This window comes from Balaenoptera musculus, chromosome 8 (genome assembly GCF_009873245.2).
Source record: "Balaenoptera musculus isolate JJ_BM4_2016_0621 chromosome 8, mBalMus1.pri.v3, whole genome shotgun sequence".
NCBI classification, from domain to species: domain Eukaryota; kingdom Metazoa; phylum Chordata; class Mammalia; order Artiodactyla; family Balaenopteridae; genus Balaenoptera; species Balaenoptera musculus.
In genome coordinates this window covers 52,661,120-52,677,335 of record NC_045792.1, presented here as the reverse complement: position 1 = coordinate 52,677,335, position 16,216 = coordinate 52,661,120, and the positions used below count along the sequence as shown (strand labels likewise).

The following is a 16,216-nucleotide window of genomic DNA, read 5'->3' as shown; positions in this document are numbered from 1 at the left end:
ATTCTAGATAGCCATGTTTTAGTACTCAAGAAATGTGTCAATTTTATAAGCAAAGCAAGTTATACACTACACATTTTTGATACTCAAACCAAAAAAAACTCTAGATCCTTAAAGTATCCTAACTAAAAGGTTTGTGCTCAAGTTTCTTTTTCCCTATATTTCAAGGTCTGAAATTTTTGAAAATTTTACATTTTAGTTCTTAACATCTTTTAGGGAGCCTAAAGTAACAAACATAGAAACAGTACCAAATATAGGATAATATATAACTAATATTTAATATGTCCTATAGTACTCCCATGATTTCTTTAAACAATTCAATCCTGTCACATACACAAGTGGGTAACATCTTAGAAGGAGGTATCAGGATTATATTTTCCAGAGCTTTACAATTAAGAAGTGAATTTATAAGACTCAAAAGTACCTACCTTTATAACCATCACCAACAGTGCTAAAATTCATTATTTTCAACCACCTAAAGTGTTTTTTAAATTTTACTTTATTTTGCTTATTCTTTGATTTCAGAGTTTTCTAGTTTTTTTTATTATTATTTCAAAATTATTTACATACCTGTGAAAACTTCAAGTAATAAGAAATGTATAAATTAGGTAAAGCCCACTTGTTAATGGATTGCCAATACCACCACCTACTGGCCAGAAATCCATAAAACTTTCAGAATTAAAGCAGATCCACTGACTTTATCAGCTGTTAAAGCCATATAGGGAAAAAAGATTTTTACATCTGAACAAATTTTCTGTTTGTATGGTTCAAGCACTATTGAAAAGCCATATGGATGGGACTTCCCTGGTGGCGCAGTGGCAAAGAGTTCACCTGCCAATGCAGGGGACACAGGTTCAAGTCCAGGAAGATCCCACGTGCCGCGGTGCAACTAAGCCCATGCGCCACAACTACTGAGCCTGCGCTCTAGAGCCCTCGAGCCACAACTACAGAAGCCCACGTGCCTAGAGCCCGTGCTCTGCAACAGGAGAAGTCACTGCAATGAGAAGCCCGCACACCGCAATGAAGAGTAGCCCCCTGCTCACCACAACTAGAGAAAGCCCGTGGGCAGCAACGAAGACCCAACACAGCCAAAAATAAATAAATAAAATAAATAAATTTATTAAAAAAAAAAAAAAGAGAAAAGCCATATGGAAGATGCATAAGAAAGTTTATGAGAGCATATGTAAACACACCCTTTCACACTATAATGGGATGACACTGTATAATGTGATTTATTTTCCTTTGTTTATTCTTATGCTTTAAAGTCATGATGTTCTTTAGCTGTCACACCAAAAATTACCTCTTAAGGAGCTTTTCAAAGAGCAAGAACTTTCTTCGTGTGCTATGGCAGGGCTGGGCCTGCATGAATTTGGATGCTGTCCAAGGGAAGGGTATGCTGTCAGACAATCTTTGCAAGTGAGCTGGATTTGGAGAAGTGGATTAGGAAGAGTTCCAAAACTACATGGAATAATACTGAACTTTATCCATTGGGTCACTCTTGCTTTTGGAGCCCTTCCATCCAACACATGGAAGGAGAGTCCCTTCACCTCATCAACTTACCAACTACATTCCACTGTGGCTTTCCCGGGTTGGGGGAAATGGCTGAAAAGCAAAGCTAAATGAGACAAAATGTCTTTAGGCATTAGATCAATCTACTTGATCAACACCAATAATTTTTTTAAATTAGTGCTTACTGTAAATAAAATGTCTGTGACCAAGATGTAGAAATAGGAACTAGATTTACCCTCCCATTTGAAACAACAAAAAAACCCAAAAACAAAACAAAAATATCCACAAGCAAACCACATGAAATGATAGTTTTCAAGACACTGGATATCAGACAACAAAGGAGAGTGATCCCTGAGAGATAGGAAACAAACACAGTGAACCCTACCAGCAGCCCAGATTACTACCTTGAGATTTTCCAGGCCACAGCAGGAAGAAGGGAGAAATAAAGTGGAGCCCAGCAGACTCCCTGAGTTGAGGAGACCAAAGTGGCTAGAACTGACAGGACAGAGTACCAGAGAGCAGAGAGCTGTCCAACAACTCCAGAGAGGTACAGGGAGTCACCCTGGAGTATTAGGTGGAGGAATGATCAGCACATGCAAGTGAGGAAACTATCCAAGGCCAGGGAAAGAACCATCCACAACGATTAAACAGTGCCTGGTGCTCATATGTGGCTGGAAACAATGCCTGCTCCCACAAACCAGGCTGGAAAATCTTGTAATTCACAAGGCACTAGGTAGAATACTCAGGTAGGCTTTGCCTCAGTAGTGGGGAATAATTAGACCCAGACTGAGCACTGCTCCAGATTTACTTAACAAATCATAAAAGCAAGACCCTTCCAGTAACTTAACTACATACCAAAACAAAGCTTAAGAAGCTTTATAAATATCCAGCACCCAACAAGGTAAAATTCACAAGGTCTGGCACCTAATCAAAGATTAGCAGATATACGAAGAAGCAGGAAAACATAATCCATAATGAAGAGACTAATCAATCAATCAAAACTGACTTATAGCTGACACATTAGAAGGATGTAAAAAGTTACTAAACAGCTATGAAAACTGTACAGTTTTAACTAAAACTGTATTGTATATGTTCAAAAAAGTTAAGTAGAGACATGGAAGACACTAAAAAAAAAAGGCCCAAATCAAACACTTAGATATGAAGCCTTTCACTTAGATACGGGGTGAAAAATGCACTGGATAGGAATAACAAATTAGGCACTGCAGAAGAAAAGATCGGTAAGCATGAAGACATAGTAATACAAACTATCCAAAAGAAACATACTGGAAAAAAAAAGATTTTTTAAAAAGAAAAGAACATCTGAGAGCTGTCGAGATATCATCAAGTGGCCTAATATATGGTTAACTGAAGTCTCCCAAGGAGAGAGGTAACATAAAAAATATTTGATGAAATAATGACTGAAAAACTTGGTGAAAATTTAAATGCATAGATTCAAGAAATTCAATGAACTCCAAACACACGAAACATAAAGAAAACTGTGCCAAGGCACACATTGATCAAATTACTCAAAACCAGTGATAAACAGAAAATTTAAAATCAGCCAAAGAAAAAAGTACCACACAATAAAGGGTGCTTAGAATAAATAACCTGAAGAACTTTCAGGATAATACTCCAGTATTACAATTATTCAACTTCTTCACAAGAAAGAACACCTAGAAGCAAAGCTCCTTACCTTAAAGAAAGAATGGATAGCAGCTGTGGCTTCACTGCGAACCCTCAGTATAGAACCCTGAACATTAGTCCTACACCTAAGGTGAGGGTATTGTCTCAGATACTCCAGAGGATGCCTCTCTTTATATTTAAAAGGGAAAGCCTGACAATAAAAGGAAAAACAAGTTAGAAGCTAAAAGAAATACAGTTTTATAAAATCAGTTTACAGGGCATTTGTTAAATAGTAGTGCTTTAGAATAAAACTAAGATGCTTTCGTTCCTTATTTCTTAACATAACTGAATATGGTCCACATTAATTCTAACAAGTTAGTAGAACAGTGAGTGAAATCAGAAAGATGTGGGTTTAAATTCAGCTCTACTACTTATTAGCTTTGGAACCTTGGGCAAAGTTACTTATTATCACCAAGGCTCATCTGTTATTTATCAAATTTCTATCCGTTAGCTATCAATCACTACTTACAAATAGAGAGATTAGGATATAGTTACCCAAAACACTTCACTGTTTGGCACACATGAGTTTAGAATATTGTAGATATTAAACATTGTTTTCTACAGCTGTATACAAACAGCTGGTATTGAATTTTAAAATTGCCCAAATGTCTTGAAAGCCCACAAGCGCCCATAATCAATTAGCACTATTTATCGCCATTTATCAACATGTGCTGCTGTTTCAGAACATGAGTGAGGGTCAACAGCTTTCTGTCATCTGGACGAGCAATGTATATTGATAAAAATTTTAAAGGAAATTATGACTCTACCTAGAAAAATTTCCCTGCCCACACTCATTTTACAAGATTGAGAAGATAGGATAAAAGTTTCAGACCAAAACCAAAGTTTCAATAAAAAAGATAACAGAGAAGCTAAGTAAAAGAACTCTAAAACAGGCTACCAACATAGCTGTCTATTCCTTTTAGGCCTTGTGCACACATTAATTTATGTCATATAGAAATAGGTCCCATACCTATGAAAGTGACAATATGATCACATTAATAGGAATCTGGGGACTGTCAGCAGGTTCAGAATTCCCTAATGCTGAATACTTAAAAATGACACTGAAATGAGGGGGAACAGTAGTGGAAAGCATCAATACCCACCAAGGGAAAACAATTTAAGAAGAGTAAAACACATGGCAAATTTTTAATAATCAAACATCCCTCTAAAAAAGCAAAAATAAAAATGGTTAACATTTCAGTTATCCAAAAGAACTAAAAATGAATTTGAATTAAAATGATGCTATTTCCCTATATTCCTCATTTTTTGTTCATTAAATATTTGAAGATGAGTATAGCTAAACCACAGGGGGTTAAAATGGCTAGCACATAAACTTCAGCTGTGCCACTAATCAGCAATATGACCTAATGCAAGTTATTTTACCTGGTTGGGTCTCATTTTCTCCAAATAGAAACTGGATTAATAATCTATGGTTTTATTCCCTCTAACCTCTTTATCAGGCTATACATAAAAAGCTACTAACAGAAGAGCCTTGCAAAAACAGGAATAAATATGTCTTAATGTAGAATTTCTTATCTTCGTTCAGCCTAAGTATCCCCACACTCTAGCACCATCCAACAGAATTTTCTGTGATAAACGGAAATGATCTGTACCTGTGCAATGCAGTACGGTAGCTGCTAGCTGCATGTGACTACTGAGCACTTGCAATGTGGCTAATGTCACTGAGGAACTGAATTTTTAATTTAATTTTAATTGATTTAATATTAAATAGCCATGGGTGGCTAGTGGCTATTGCACCAGATGGTACAGTTCTAGATCATGCAAAAGTAATTTCTAGGCAGAGTTTTCCTAAGAATGTGGTTTGCCCTGGTATGTCTTTGTCACTGCAGCTGACTAGGCATGCTTGTAAAGTGGCAAATCTCAACAGTGACAGGCACCACAGAGATACACAGAGTATTATCACTTAGCTCTCACTCCTAAGGCTCCGCCATCTACATAAATACTTTTTGCTACTCTTTCTACATTCCTCAGTCTATAGCCTGTTTCAATTATCTAGGAAGTCACAATCGAAATGTTCCAAGTGCCATCTTCCCAATAATCACACTTAAAACATTGCTAATGTTTTAAATTAAGCCTTAACGGCCTCCATAATCGTGTCACGACACATACCTTGGCATCACAATTTCCAACAACTTCAATTTTTTCTGCCTTCAGTTCCACATTTTGCCTTTTGGACAAACTTTTTACCAGCTGCCCTTGAACTTCCACAGAACTCCCAAAGGCCAGTTCTCTATAATAACAAAACAATAGCATAAACAAGATCGTACATGTAGCCCTCATATTAATACCAACCTTGCTCTCAGAACATTAAACTATTACTTATTTATTTATTTGGCTGCACCGGGTCTTAGTTGCAGCATGCGGGATCTAATTCCCTGACCAGGGATCGAATCTGGGCCCCCTGCACTAGGAGCATGGAGTCTTAACCACTGGACCACCAGGGAAGTCCCTAAACCATTTAATGATAGAAGATTTTACCTTTAATTGGGTTAAGAGCTGCACATAGTTGAGAGAGAAGCAAAGGATAGGTGGGGGATATCGTCATGTGAAGATGTTAGAGAGAGGAGAAAAGGATCTTGATTCCAAGTATTTGGACTTGAGCCTCAAAGCTATGAAAAGCAGATTTGTTTAGAAAGATCACTGAGGGGGCAATATGAACACTTGGAATAGGGAAATGGGGAACAGAGGAGATGAAAAAAAATCAAAGTACTCTTAAAAACAAACAAAAAAAACTCACCTACTGTCAAAGCTTGAATCTGCTACAACCTGAAGGCTTTCCAAAGATGACCCATCATTGACATGCAGGAACAAGACTTCCTTCTGGGATCGGACTGAACGAATCCATCCCTAATGAGAAATATTTCTAAATGTGAGTTTAAAATACAAACATTGTATATTTTCATTACACATACACACAAAGGACTAAATGAAAAAAAAAAAAGTCTTCATAATCCTGCCTGAACAAATCAATTGCTTTTAGTTTACCGATATGCATATATAATTTTATATGGTCCTCATCACAGTGAAATACAGCTTTGGCATTCCACCTTTTTTGTTGTTGTCGTTTTGTTAATAAAGCTCATCATTCTGAATAAGACGTCCCAAATCCCGTTAAGCTGATGAGCCTAATTCACATAACCAATCCCCCTAATATTCCAGGTTTTCTTCCTGCCCCTGCCCTCTCCCCCACCATTACATATAACAGGGCACATACTTTGGTTCCTTTCTCCTTTTACATCAAATTCCCAGAAGAGAGATTACGTAGTTATAGACTAGAAACATCTTTATGGGGTTTTCTTTTTTACAAAGTATCATACTAAAAGAGTTCTCAAGAAACTTATTATGATCATATTAAGCAGCACATGAACTTTCAAAGACACTGAATTTAAATGACAGGTATGCATGAGTACAAATGAGATGTCTTCAAGTAGAACACTAAAAACAGCTCTCTCACAGATGACAACCTCTATGCTAGTTAAATTTAACTAGCATAGAGGTTGAGAGAGAATATTCTAGCAGCCTCTGAACAACTGTGAAACAGTTGATGGTGTTCAGTTAACCATCAAACGTGCTTGGGAAAAGTGAGATGATCCTACTTAGGAAAACTGTACTGATCCTGACTTTCTTTGTATCCCCACCACACCCTAACAGACACTGTTATTAAAGCCCTTCTATTACTTATTTGCATGTCCATAATATTTTGTGGGTTTAGGAATCACATTTTTAGTTGCATTGAAGGCTATTGTCAGGCACACAGTAGAAAATCCATGAATATTTTCCAGTGGAAGAATATCTATCATGTACTGAACATCTACTATGTGACAAACATTTTACTACCTTCTTCATATACTGTTTCACCTCCTCCTCACAACAGCAATGTGGATTATCATTATTCCCATTTTACAAGTGAAGAATTGAGGCTCAGAGAGGTTAAATAACTTGCCTGAGGGCACACTGCTGGTAAACGGCAGAGCGTGAATTTAAACCCAAGTCTACTAGGAAGTGCTTATCTTTCTCCAGAGCTACACTGAGTAAAGCGTAAATTGCCTCAGTCTCACGTACAAGGTCCTTCATGACTTGAGCATGCCCAATCCAAAGCACCAATGCCTTGCTTTTTACTTGTTAGTAAAAGTTAACATTTATGGAGCACTGTTTAATGTGCTTCTGTCCTAAGCTCTTTATAAATATTTTTCTACTTAATCCTCACAAGAACTATCACTTTAGAGATGAAACATATTTAGAGAAGTTAGGATAACCTTGCTAAATACTCAAGGTTACCAAGTAGTACAGGTGGAATTCAAACACAGATCTCGGTTCAAAGTTCATGTTCTGTCAACAAACTCTTCTGAAATGATATTTCCACCCTATCCCTGGTTCCTGTGCCTGAGGAACACATCCTTCCGGACTCAGCTGAAATGTCACCTCACGCAAGAAGTCTTCTTTGACCTCCTCACACTGTTAAGAACTTCCCTCTCTGTATTCTCAAAGTTTTCTATTTATACCACTAATACTTATCACACTGTTGTCATTTCTTGTCTTAGCCATCAGACCAGGGCTGTCTGACAAAAATATAATGTGAGCCACATACGTAATTTTACTTTTTTAGTGGTTACATAAAAAAGAAATGGGTTAATTTTAATAGTATATTTTATTGAACCCAAAATATATATCAACATGTAATCAATATTAAAAATACTGAGATAGTTTGCATTCTTTTGTTCTTCAAAATTAGTGTGTATTTTACAATTACAGTACCACTCAATTCAGATACTTCTAAATTAGACTGCACAGCACTAAAGTGAAAGCCTCTAATCTAGCGAGTAGGTTCTGTTCATCTTTGAATCCTCTCTAGACTAGCACACAAAGGTATTAATGTATGTCGAATTAATAGATTAATGCAAGAAAAAGTTTTGATTTGGATAATAGAAAGAATATGAAACCCAAAGAAATGCAAAGAGGGGGAAATTGGTCATACTGCTAAAAATCAAGGATATGTGAGGACAGCAAAAATAACTGCATCAGTGTGTTTCAGCAACCTAGTAAGTCAAACCTCCTTGCTTGGTCTGCTCCTTTAAGGAGGTACCTTCTGTGTGGAGCCGCTGCAAATACTATTATTAACAAGATAAATGATAGCAACTAACATTTATTCACGGTGGGCCACTGTCCTAAGTATTTTGTAACTAATCTTCAGGACTCTGTGAGATAGGGACTATTATCTCCATTCTCATAAGAGGGAACTGAGGTTTAGACACGTTAAGTGACATGCCCATAATTAACAAGCTACTAAGCGGCAGAGATTTAAACCGAGGCAGCTTGACTCCAGAGCTCTTTCAAACTGCTACACTCCACTCGTTCTCCTAATTTATTAACATAAGTTATATGCAAAGCCCCATTTTAGGCACTGAGGTGGTTAAAAATTGAATAAAAGGTATGGTTTAGTTGAACAAATATTTACTGCCAGCTATGTGTGACTATCAAGACGGATAAGACGTAGTTCCTGCACTCAAGGAGCTATATAACTGTGGACACACGTTATGAGGGACAAAAGAAAAGGGGCTCGTTCATTTTGCTGTATGATTAACAAGTTTAGGGGTAATAATCTGTATCATGAAAGCAAAGTTCCAGCACTTTTCAGGGAAAACTAACGGTAACCAATGAGAAGAGAAAAACGTGGACGCACACGACTGCCTACATTTTCTAACTTTCCGCTGCCGGTCGTTCTGTCCGACCCGACAGCACAAGGCAAGCCTAGACGTGGACGTGCCACATCAGTCAACGAAAAGGACAAACCCACCCCCTTCCGATACACTAACCTGGACCTTAACGCGCTCCCCACTTGCGTTCTGGGCCCCGAGAGCGTCCCGCACGCTCAGTTTGGCTGAAGGTTTGTGCCTTGGGCAGGGAGCCGAGGAACAGGAGCGCAGGGCTCGGAGCAGGCACCGGGCCCCGAACATTGCGCGGCCGCCCCAGGCCCTTCTCGGGACCAGCCCTGATCCCAGCGCGCGCGGACCCTGCCTACGGGAACCCTCTCTTCTCCTCCCCTCTTCCGGGCCGCAGCCCTGCCCTCAGGCGCTCCAGAGTCCCCCGCTGGCTCCCTTCTCCTTCACGGGCCCCAGCTCGTGAAGAAGCTCTGCTTTCCCTCTCCCCGAAAGGGCGGAAAGGACACAAGCTGTTCAGCGACGAACGCCAAAGAGAAAGCGCGCGCCTTGAGCTCCCGGGACACCCCACAAGCCCGCGCAGCTTCTAAACTCACTCCCGGACCCCTAGCTGAAACACGCGCGGCACCAGCCCCTACGTCACCACGCCAACGCTAACGTCATCACGCTACGAGGAAGTTCAGAGGGAGCATGCGTACTTGTGACTCCATTTAAAGAGGCGGTGAAGCGGAGGAACGGGCGGGGTCAGGAGCTGAGACGGGGCGGAGTTAAGACGCTAGGGTTGTAGAGGTTAGCGCTGAAGGAACTAGGTAACCCACTTGGGGCGAGGTATGAGAGTCTTCATTTCTAAAGCTTCCGAGTGATGCTGAGGAACGCAAAGTGAAGGGCAAGGGGTGACTGATGCAGAAGGAAAACGGACCAGAAGGAGACTCTTGATTGTTGAGAGGATTAGCGTGAGGGGAATCAGTCTTTTCGGAGTTATGAGAACAGAGAAAAACAACAGAGCCCCTGCTAAAGTCACGTTTGGGTGGTATCAGACATCTAAACAGACAACTGAATAAAAGGGAGATCAGTTCCCTGACACAGCCTAAGCGTGGGATGCCAAAGATGGCTTGCTACAGAAGGTAACCCTTTGACAGGTAAGAGTAAGTGAAAAGACTTGGAACGGGGTAGTCAGAGAAGGCATGACAGTGTGAAGCTGTTGGAGAGAGAGTGGAGGAATTGCTGGGCATTGCCTGCCAGAATCTTTGAGCCTCTCTCTTTCCTTTTCCAACGCAGTTATCTGCGTTTATTTGACCTGGAAACAATGACCCCTTCATGTATTAGACCACCTTTTAAACGTATCAAAAAATTCTCTAACTCATTGATACTCATGAACTAGTTTTCTGTCTGATTAAAAGAAAGAAGTAAGGGCTAGTTACTTAAAGTTGCACTATTATTATGCCCATTTTACAGATAAGAGAACTTAGGCACAGAAAAGTTAAATGACTTGCTCAAGGATATACATTCTATAAATGTGAGATTTAAACCTGGAAACCTTGGCTCCATCCACTAAACTGTTATGCTATACAGTCTCTCCAAGGTGGGAAATAAAACCATTGTCCCTTCCATCGAGACACTCATGGTCTAGACATGGAGACTGGCAAGAAAACAGAGAATTGTAATATAAACTAATAAGTACCAATATAAATGTATAAGCCAAGTGAAGTGGTAGCCTACAAAAGGAAATAAGCTGAGTTTTGGAGGAGGATCAGCATTTTGCCAGGTTGCGATGTAGGAAAGAGTGTTTCTTGCCAGAAGGTGGGCAAGAACGGTTGCCAAGAGGGCAAAAAGCCTGGAAGAATTGTAAAACTGTTCTCAAAACAGACTAGAAAATATCACCCATGAAAATACCAAGTTCTTGGACACTTCTTGAACCTTGAGAACAGAAATATGGAAACTTGCAGCTAAATGCCTTCTGAATTATGTAGCTATGGGCCTTAAAAAAAAAGTATGTCTTTGGTATTGGTTGCAAAATCTGGGGAACAAGACAATCTGGCATACATACCAATGATATGTATCCCAGTTCAAATCTCCTCTTTGACTATGCTGCCTTGTCCAAGGGACCAAAAATAGTGACCAGTTGGCTCACTTCCTACCCAGGCCGTCTGTTTGTCTTGCCTTCTTTCTTTACCTGGTCCTCCCCAGTGTGCATCTTAAGAACTGCAGTCTGAGTCTCAGAGAGTGAGGATCCTGACTTCTTTTACCCTGTCACCTACTACTTGTTTAAGTCAAAGGGTTGTTTCTGAGCAGGGGACCACTGGCCAGTAGTATGATGAAGGCATGGGAAACCAGTGTGTGAAACTGAAAACTAACGATAGCTCATTTAAAATGTAGATCACTGGAAGTTGACTACAGTATTTCTGTGTCTGGTGCTAAGTTCAAGCCACTCTTTGTACTGTATCAAATCATATCATCTTCTTCTTTATTTCTATTTTCAGTGTTGGAGTGACACTTCCCCTTTTAGATTCATCATTTTCCAGACAGTTGCCAGAGTGATCTTTCTAAAATGAATATATTACTGTTGGTAATAGTGATGGCTAGTGCCATAGAATCCTTACTATGTTCCAGGATTAATATGTTAATATTAATGTATACTGTTAATATATTCTTCACATAGTCACTCATTTAATCCTCACAACAGCCTCTGAAGTAGGGGTAGTAGCATCATCCCCAGTTTTCAAAGGAGAAACTGAAACTCAGAGAGGTTTCATAATTTGTACCAAGTTACACTGGCAGTTTGGCACTAGAGTCCATTCTCTTACCCATTCGTAATCCAGTGATCAAGCAACCCTTCAGTTGTTCTCCCTACAACATAAAGAGGACTTGCTTTCTTTAGCATGCATACCAGGCTCTCTATGATCCACGGAGTTCCCTGAAGTGCCCTGAAGTTAGGAACAGAAGTGAAACACCCTTCCTGTTACCTTTTGATACTGCAGGTGTGTGCAATGAACACTGTCAGCATTACTTGTCAGCTTTGGGGAAGGTTTTAACCAGGCTCGGCTTGACAGTTTCCAGCTAAACTTGCAAAGCTTCAGAGCTTCTAAAAGGTAGGCACTATGCTGATACCCCGTACTACCATGGAGTACCAGTCAGTGTTCATGGTTTTCATTGTGCTTGAATCTAGTCATAAAACTTTCAACACCCAAAACTTGATTTCAAGGTCATGACTTCAGAGTACAAAGGAACATAGTACTTGATGCAGAAATTATGGAGACATTAGATGTAGAAAAGAAGTGGATATTGTAAGCATCTTGGGTTTCTCTGAAGGAGCTAACAATCGTGACTATAACTTAACTTGAAAAATGGTAAGGTACATGCACAGAGCATAAAAAGTCACATTTGTAGTTTGAAACTTTCAGAAAAGCAGCTCATAATCTAGAAAGAGAAACTGATGAGTAAATGGTCAATTAAAGGAATAATTGACTAATGCAGAGCGTTAGTAACCAACTCAAATTTAGTTTTTGAGATATATCCATGTAGGTCTAGTTCATTCTTTTAAATATTCCATTATATAAATGTACCATAATTTATTCATTCTCATTCTGACAGCCATTTGGGCTGTTTTCAGTGTTTCTGTATTACAAACAGAGGCGGATTTACCATGAAGCTCATGAAATTTAGAGCCCCTTATTCGCATGCACATCTCCCCTCTGCCTTCCCTCCCATCTCTTTCCCCCCTGCAGTGCTGGGAATTGCTAGGAATTGTAGGGTGAGAGAGGAAGCAATCAGAAAGCATTTATAAAGGAACTCAGAATAAAGGGACATGGATTTCCAAGGCTCAAGAAATTTCTTCTCATTCTAAATAAACATTTACTTTAGTATTTGTAATTTTGTATTATTTTTTCTTAAAGAGAACCTCCCAAATTACATAAGCTTTGAGTCCCACAGAACTGGATCTGCCCTTGATTACAAAAATGCTGCAATAAATATACTGGATACACATGAAAGAGTTTCTCAGGATCATAAGCCTGGGGTATATGCATCTTCAGCTTTACTAGATATTACCAAATTGCTCTTCAAATTGGTTCCAATTTATACACCCCACAACAGGCTTCTAAGAGTTCCCTGAGTTCCATGCCTTTAATGACATCTGATAAAGTCAGACTTTCTAATTTTTACCAATGCTGGGTAAGAAAGAATATCTCGTTGTTTTAGAGATACTGCGTTTGATCCTCTTTTTCTTCCCCTCAAAATTCCATTTCAACTATAATCCCACCCCACCCCCCATCATTTTCAATAGCATAGTGAAAAAGAACACTAGCATGGCAACCAGAAGTCCTGGTTCAGATCTCATCATAGCTGTGGATCTTCGGGAAGTCAAACTTCCTTCACAGGGCTGTTGACAGTATTAATAACTGAAGCATCTTGTGAATTTTGGGATAGAGGAATTGGTGTTGTATCCGAGTGAACACCCTCCATCATTTATGAGTTTTAGAGTTAGGGAGTCCCTTGAATTTCATCAACCAACTCTATCTAAATCCCAAAGTAGAAGGCTCAAGATGAATTCCATCTATTTTGTGTACATTTCTTTTAGGTACAGACCTTCCGTGTGCATAAGAATCACCAGCAGAGCTTGCTAAAATGCACATTCCTGGGTCTCCTGCCTAATGATTTTGACTCAGTTTGAGAAAGTGCTTGTTCTGTAGTTGGATTTTATCCTTTCCTGCTTTCTTCCCTTTGCTTTCAGGAGGCGCTTACTTTGAGGCTTGAACTTCATTTCTTATATTATACTATATTACCACAACAAAACAACCTACAATCCAAGCTGCCTTTCAGGTTTAGAGTGAGGAGGCATCAGTGGGCGGGGGTGGAGCATGACATCAGGAGTGTAGAAGGAGCCTCTTCCTCAGCTGGCTCTCTTGGGGCTCCAGGCCCTTCCCAGGCAGACTCCACATCACCCAGCCATGTCTCACCCCTTCTGGGCTAGGAGATGTTGACAGTCTCCCCCTCTTTAGAGACAAGGGCTAGAACCAAACTGGAGATAAGCCCAAGCTCCCTTAAACCAACGTTTTCCAACTGTGGTCATGGTGCAGTAGGCTTGCATATTTAGATATTAAAACCATAATTATGATACACAAAATCAACTTAGTAGGTTTTGACCAGCAGAATAGAAAGGAATAAAAAAAATCGGTATCTTGGATAATAACTGCTATTTTGTGAAACTTCTAGGATGCAAGATGTAAATAAATTTCCTACTGTGGATGGGCAAGAAAGAGTTCAAAAACCACTGCCCTGGGCCCTACTATGTGGGCCCAGTGAATTGAAATTAGGCCCTACCTGAGTCTCTTGTCAGCCCTCAAAGAAGGATCTGGTTAGTTCCAGATGTTTGCTGAAACTTTTACATACTGCAGGTTTTAAAGTTTCCTCTGAAAAATGTAAACAATTTTTATTACTATTATTATGAAAAACAATGTACAAACATGAAAAATAATTTTAGGCAGTGACAAGTGGCATATAAAAAAAAATCTCTCCAACTACCCTGTTTCCATATACCATCCTCAGTGGTAGCTACTATTTATCTTTACATTTTCTAGATATTAAAGTATGTGTTTGTGTGTATACATATATGTATGTATACATATGTACATATGCAATTAAATATAGTTAAAATTTAATTTTAAATTAAATATAATTAAAATGCTACTCTATTATACGGCTGAACTATAGTTAAACTGTTTTCCCTGTTCAATTTTTTCTCATGCAATCTGCATTGAGTATGTTGTACATACACTATACATGCAGAACCTGTGTATCTGCAGGATAAACTCCTAGAAATAAGACCAAAATTTTGTTTTAAAAATACCTTTAATGTCATTATATGTGTCCAGTTACTCTCCTCATCCCTGTTTTGAGATATTGATCTTGCCCACCATGGTTTTACCAATCATGGAAATTTTTATGTATTTAGCCACGACCTTACGGAAATTTTAGAAAATAAATTTCTATAATGTCTTGTCACCAAACTGCAGACTGAAGAAAACATACTTACTCCCAGGGTGCCTAAAGTTTTTATCACTCTTTAAAAATTTAAATTTAGCAGAGATTGGACACAGCCTGCCACTAGATGGTTTGCTACAAATTCTGATTTTGTACAATTACTTCTGGAGTTTGATATTTGTTAATTGGCTAGCACATTGGTAAATGTTTGCATTTCCTAAAATGGGGTTGAAAGTAAATTGTAACATCCTCTGCAAACTAGACATTATCATTAAGTTTGGCCTGTTTTTGAACTTTATGTAAATAGAATCATACAGTATGTGTTATTTTGTGTATGGTTTCTCATGGTCAATATTATTTTTGTGCGAATCAACTATGTCACTGCCTATAGCTATAGTTTGTTCATTTTCATTGCCCTATGGTATTCCATTTTATGACAATAACCCAATTTATTTATCCATTCTATTGATAGTTTTTTTTCATTTAGCCTGAGGTTTTATTTGGATTTCCTGAATCATCCATTTCCACATTATAAGGTAAATGCCAGAGTGTATCTTTTATTTTTTGCATTGTTTTTTTCATTTTATTTTATTTATTTTTTTATATAAATTTATTTATTTTATTTTTAGCTGCGTTGGGTCTTCATTGCTGCTCACAGGCTTTCTCTAGTTGCGGCGAGTGGGGTCTACTCTTTGTTGCGGTGCACGGGCTTCTCATTGTGGTTGCTTCTCTTGTTGTGGAGCATGGGCTCTAGGCACGCAGGCTTCAGTAGTTGTGGCACGTGGACTCAGTAGTTGTGGCTCTCGGGCTCTAGAGCGCAGGCTCAGTAGTTGTGGTGCACGGGCTTAGTTGCTCTGCAGCATGTGGGGTCTTCCTGGACCAGGGCTCGAATCCATGTCCCCTGCATTGGCAGGCGGATTCTTAACCACTGTGCCACCAGGGAAGCCCCTATTTTGTTTATTTTTAATTGAAGTATAGTTGATTTACAGAATTATATTAGTTTCAGGTGTATAGTATGGTGATTCAGTATTTTTACAGATTATACTCCATTAAATGTTATTACAAGAAAATGTCTATAATTCCCTGTGCTGTACAATATATCCTTGTTGCTTATCTGTTTTATACATAGTAGTTTGTGTCTCTTAATCCCATGCTAATTTGCCCATCCCCAATTTCTTCGCCCCCCCCCCCGTTAACTGCTAGTTTGTTTTCTGTATCTGTGAGTCTGTTTGTTTTACATATACATTTATTTGTAATATTTTTTAGATTCCAGAAAAAAGTGATATCATACTGTATTTGTCTTTCTCTGTCTGACTTATTTCACTAAGCACAATATTCTCTAGGTCTGTTCACATTGCAAATGGCAGGAT

The 16,216-nt window shown here is 38.9% G+C and overlaps 1 protein-coding gene across 6 annotated transcripts in view; it reads right to left on the bottom strand.

The window, feature by feature from the left end:
* NARS2 (asparaginyl-tRNA synthetase 2, mitochondrial) overlaps nt 1-9,499 on the bottom strand; it is a 144,526-nt gene extending 135,027 nt beyond the window's left edge. For 4 of the 6 annotated variants that reach the window (XM_036859544.1, XM_036859543.1, XM_036859546.1 and 1 more), the window contains exons 1-4: nt 9,024-9,499; nt 5,948-6,057; nt 5,320-5,440; nt 3,200-3,340 (exon numbers count right to left, since the gene is read on the bottom strand). In XM_036859544.1, coding sequence (XP_036715439.1) covers nt 3,200-3,340; nt 5,320-5,440; nt 5,948-6,057; nt 9,024-9,164 — 513 coding nt within the window. In that variant the 5' untranslated portion in view covers nt 9,165-9,499. The remainder of the gene's footprint in view (nt 1-3,199; nt 3,341-5,319; nt 5,441-5,947; nt 6,058-9,023) is intronic. The other 2 variants (XM_036859548.1, XM_036859549.1) reach the window with 1 other exon arrangement.
* Nucleotides 9,500-16,216: the final 6,717 nt, after the last annotated feature.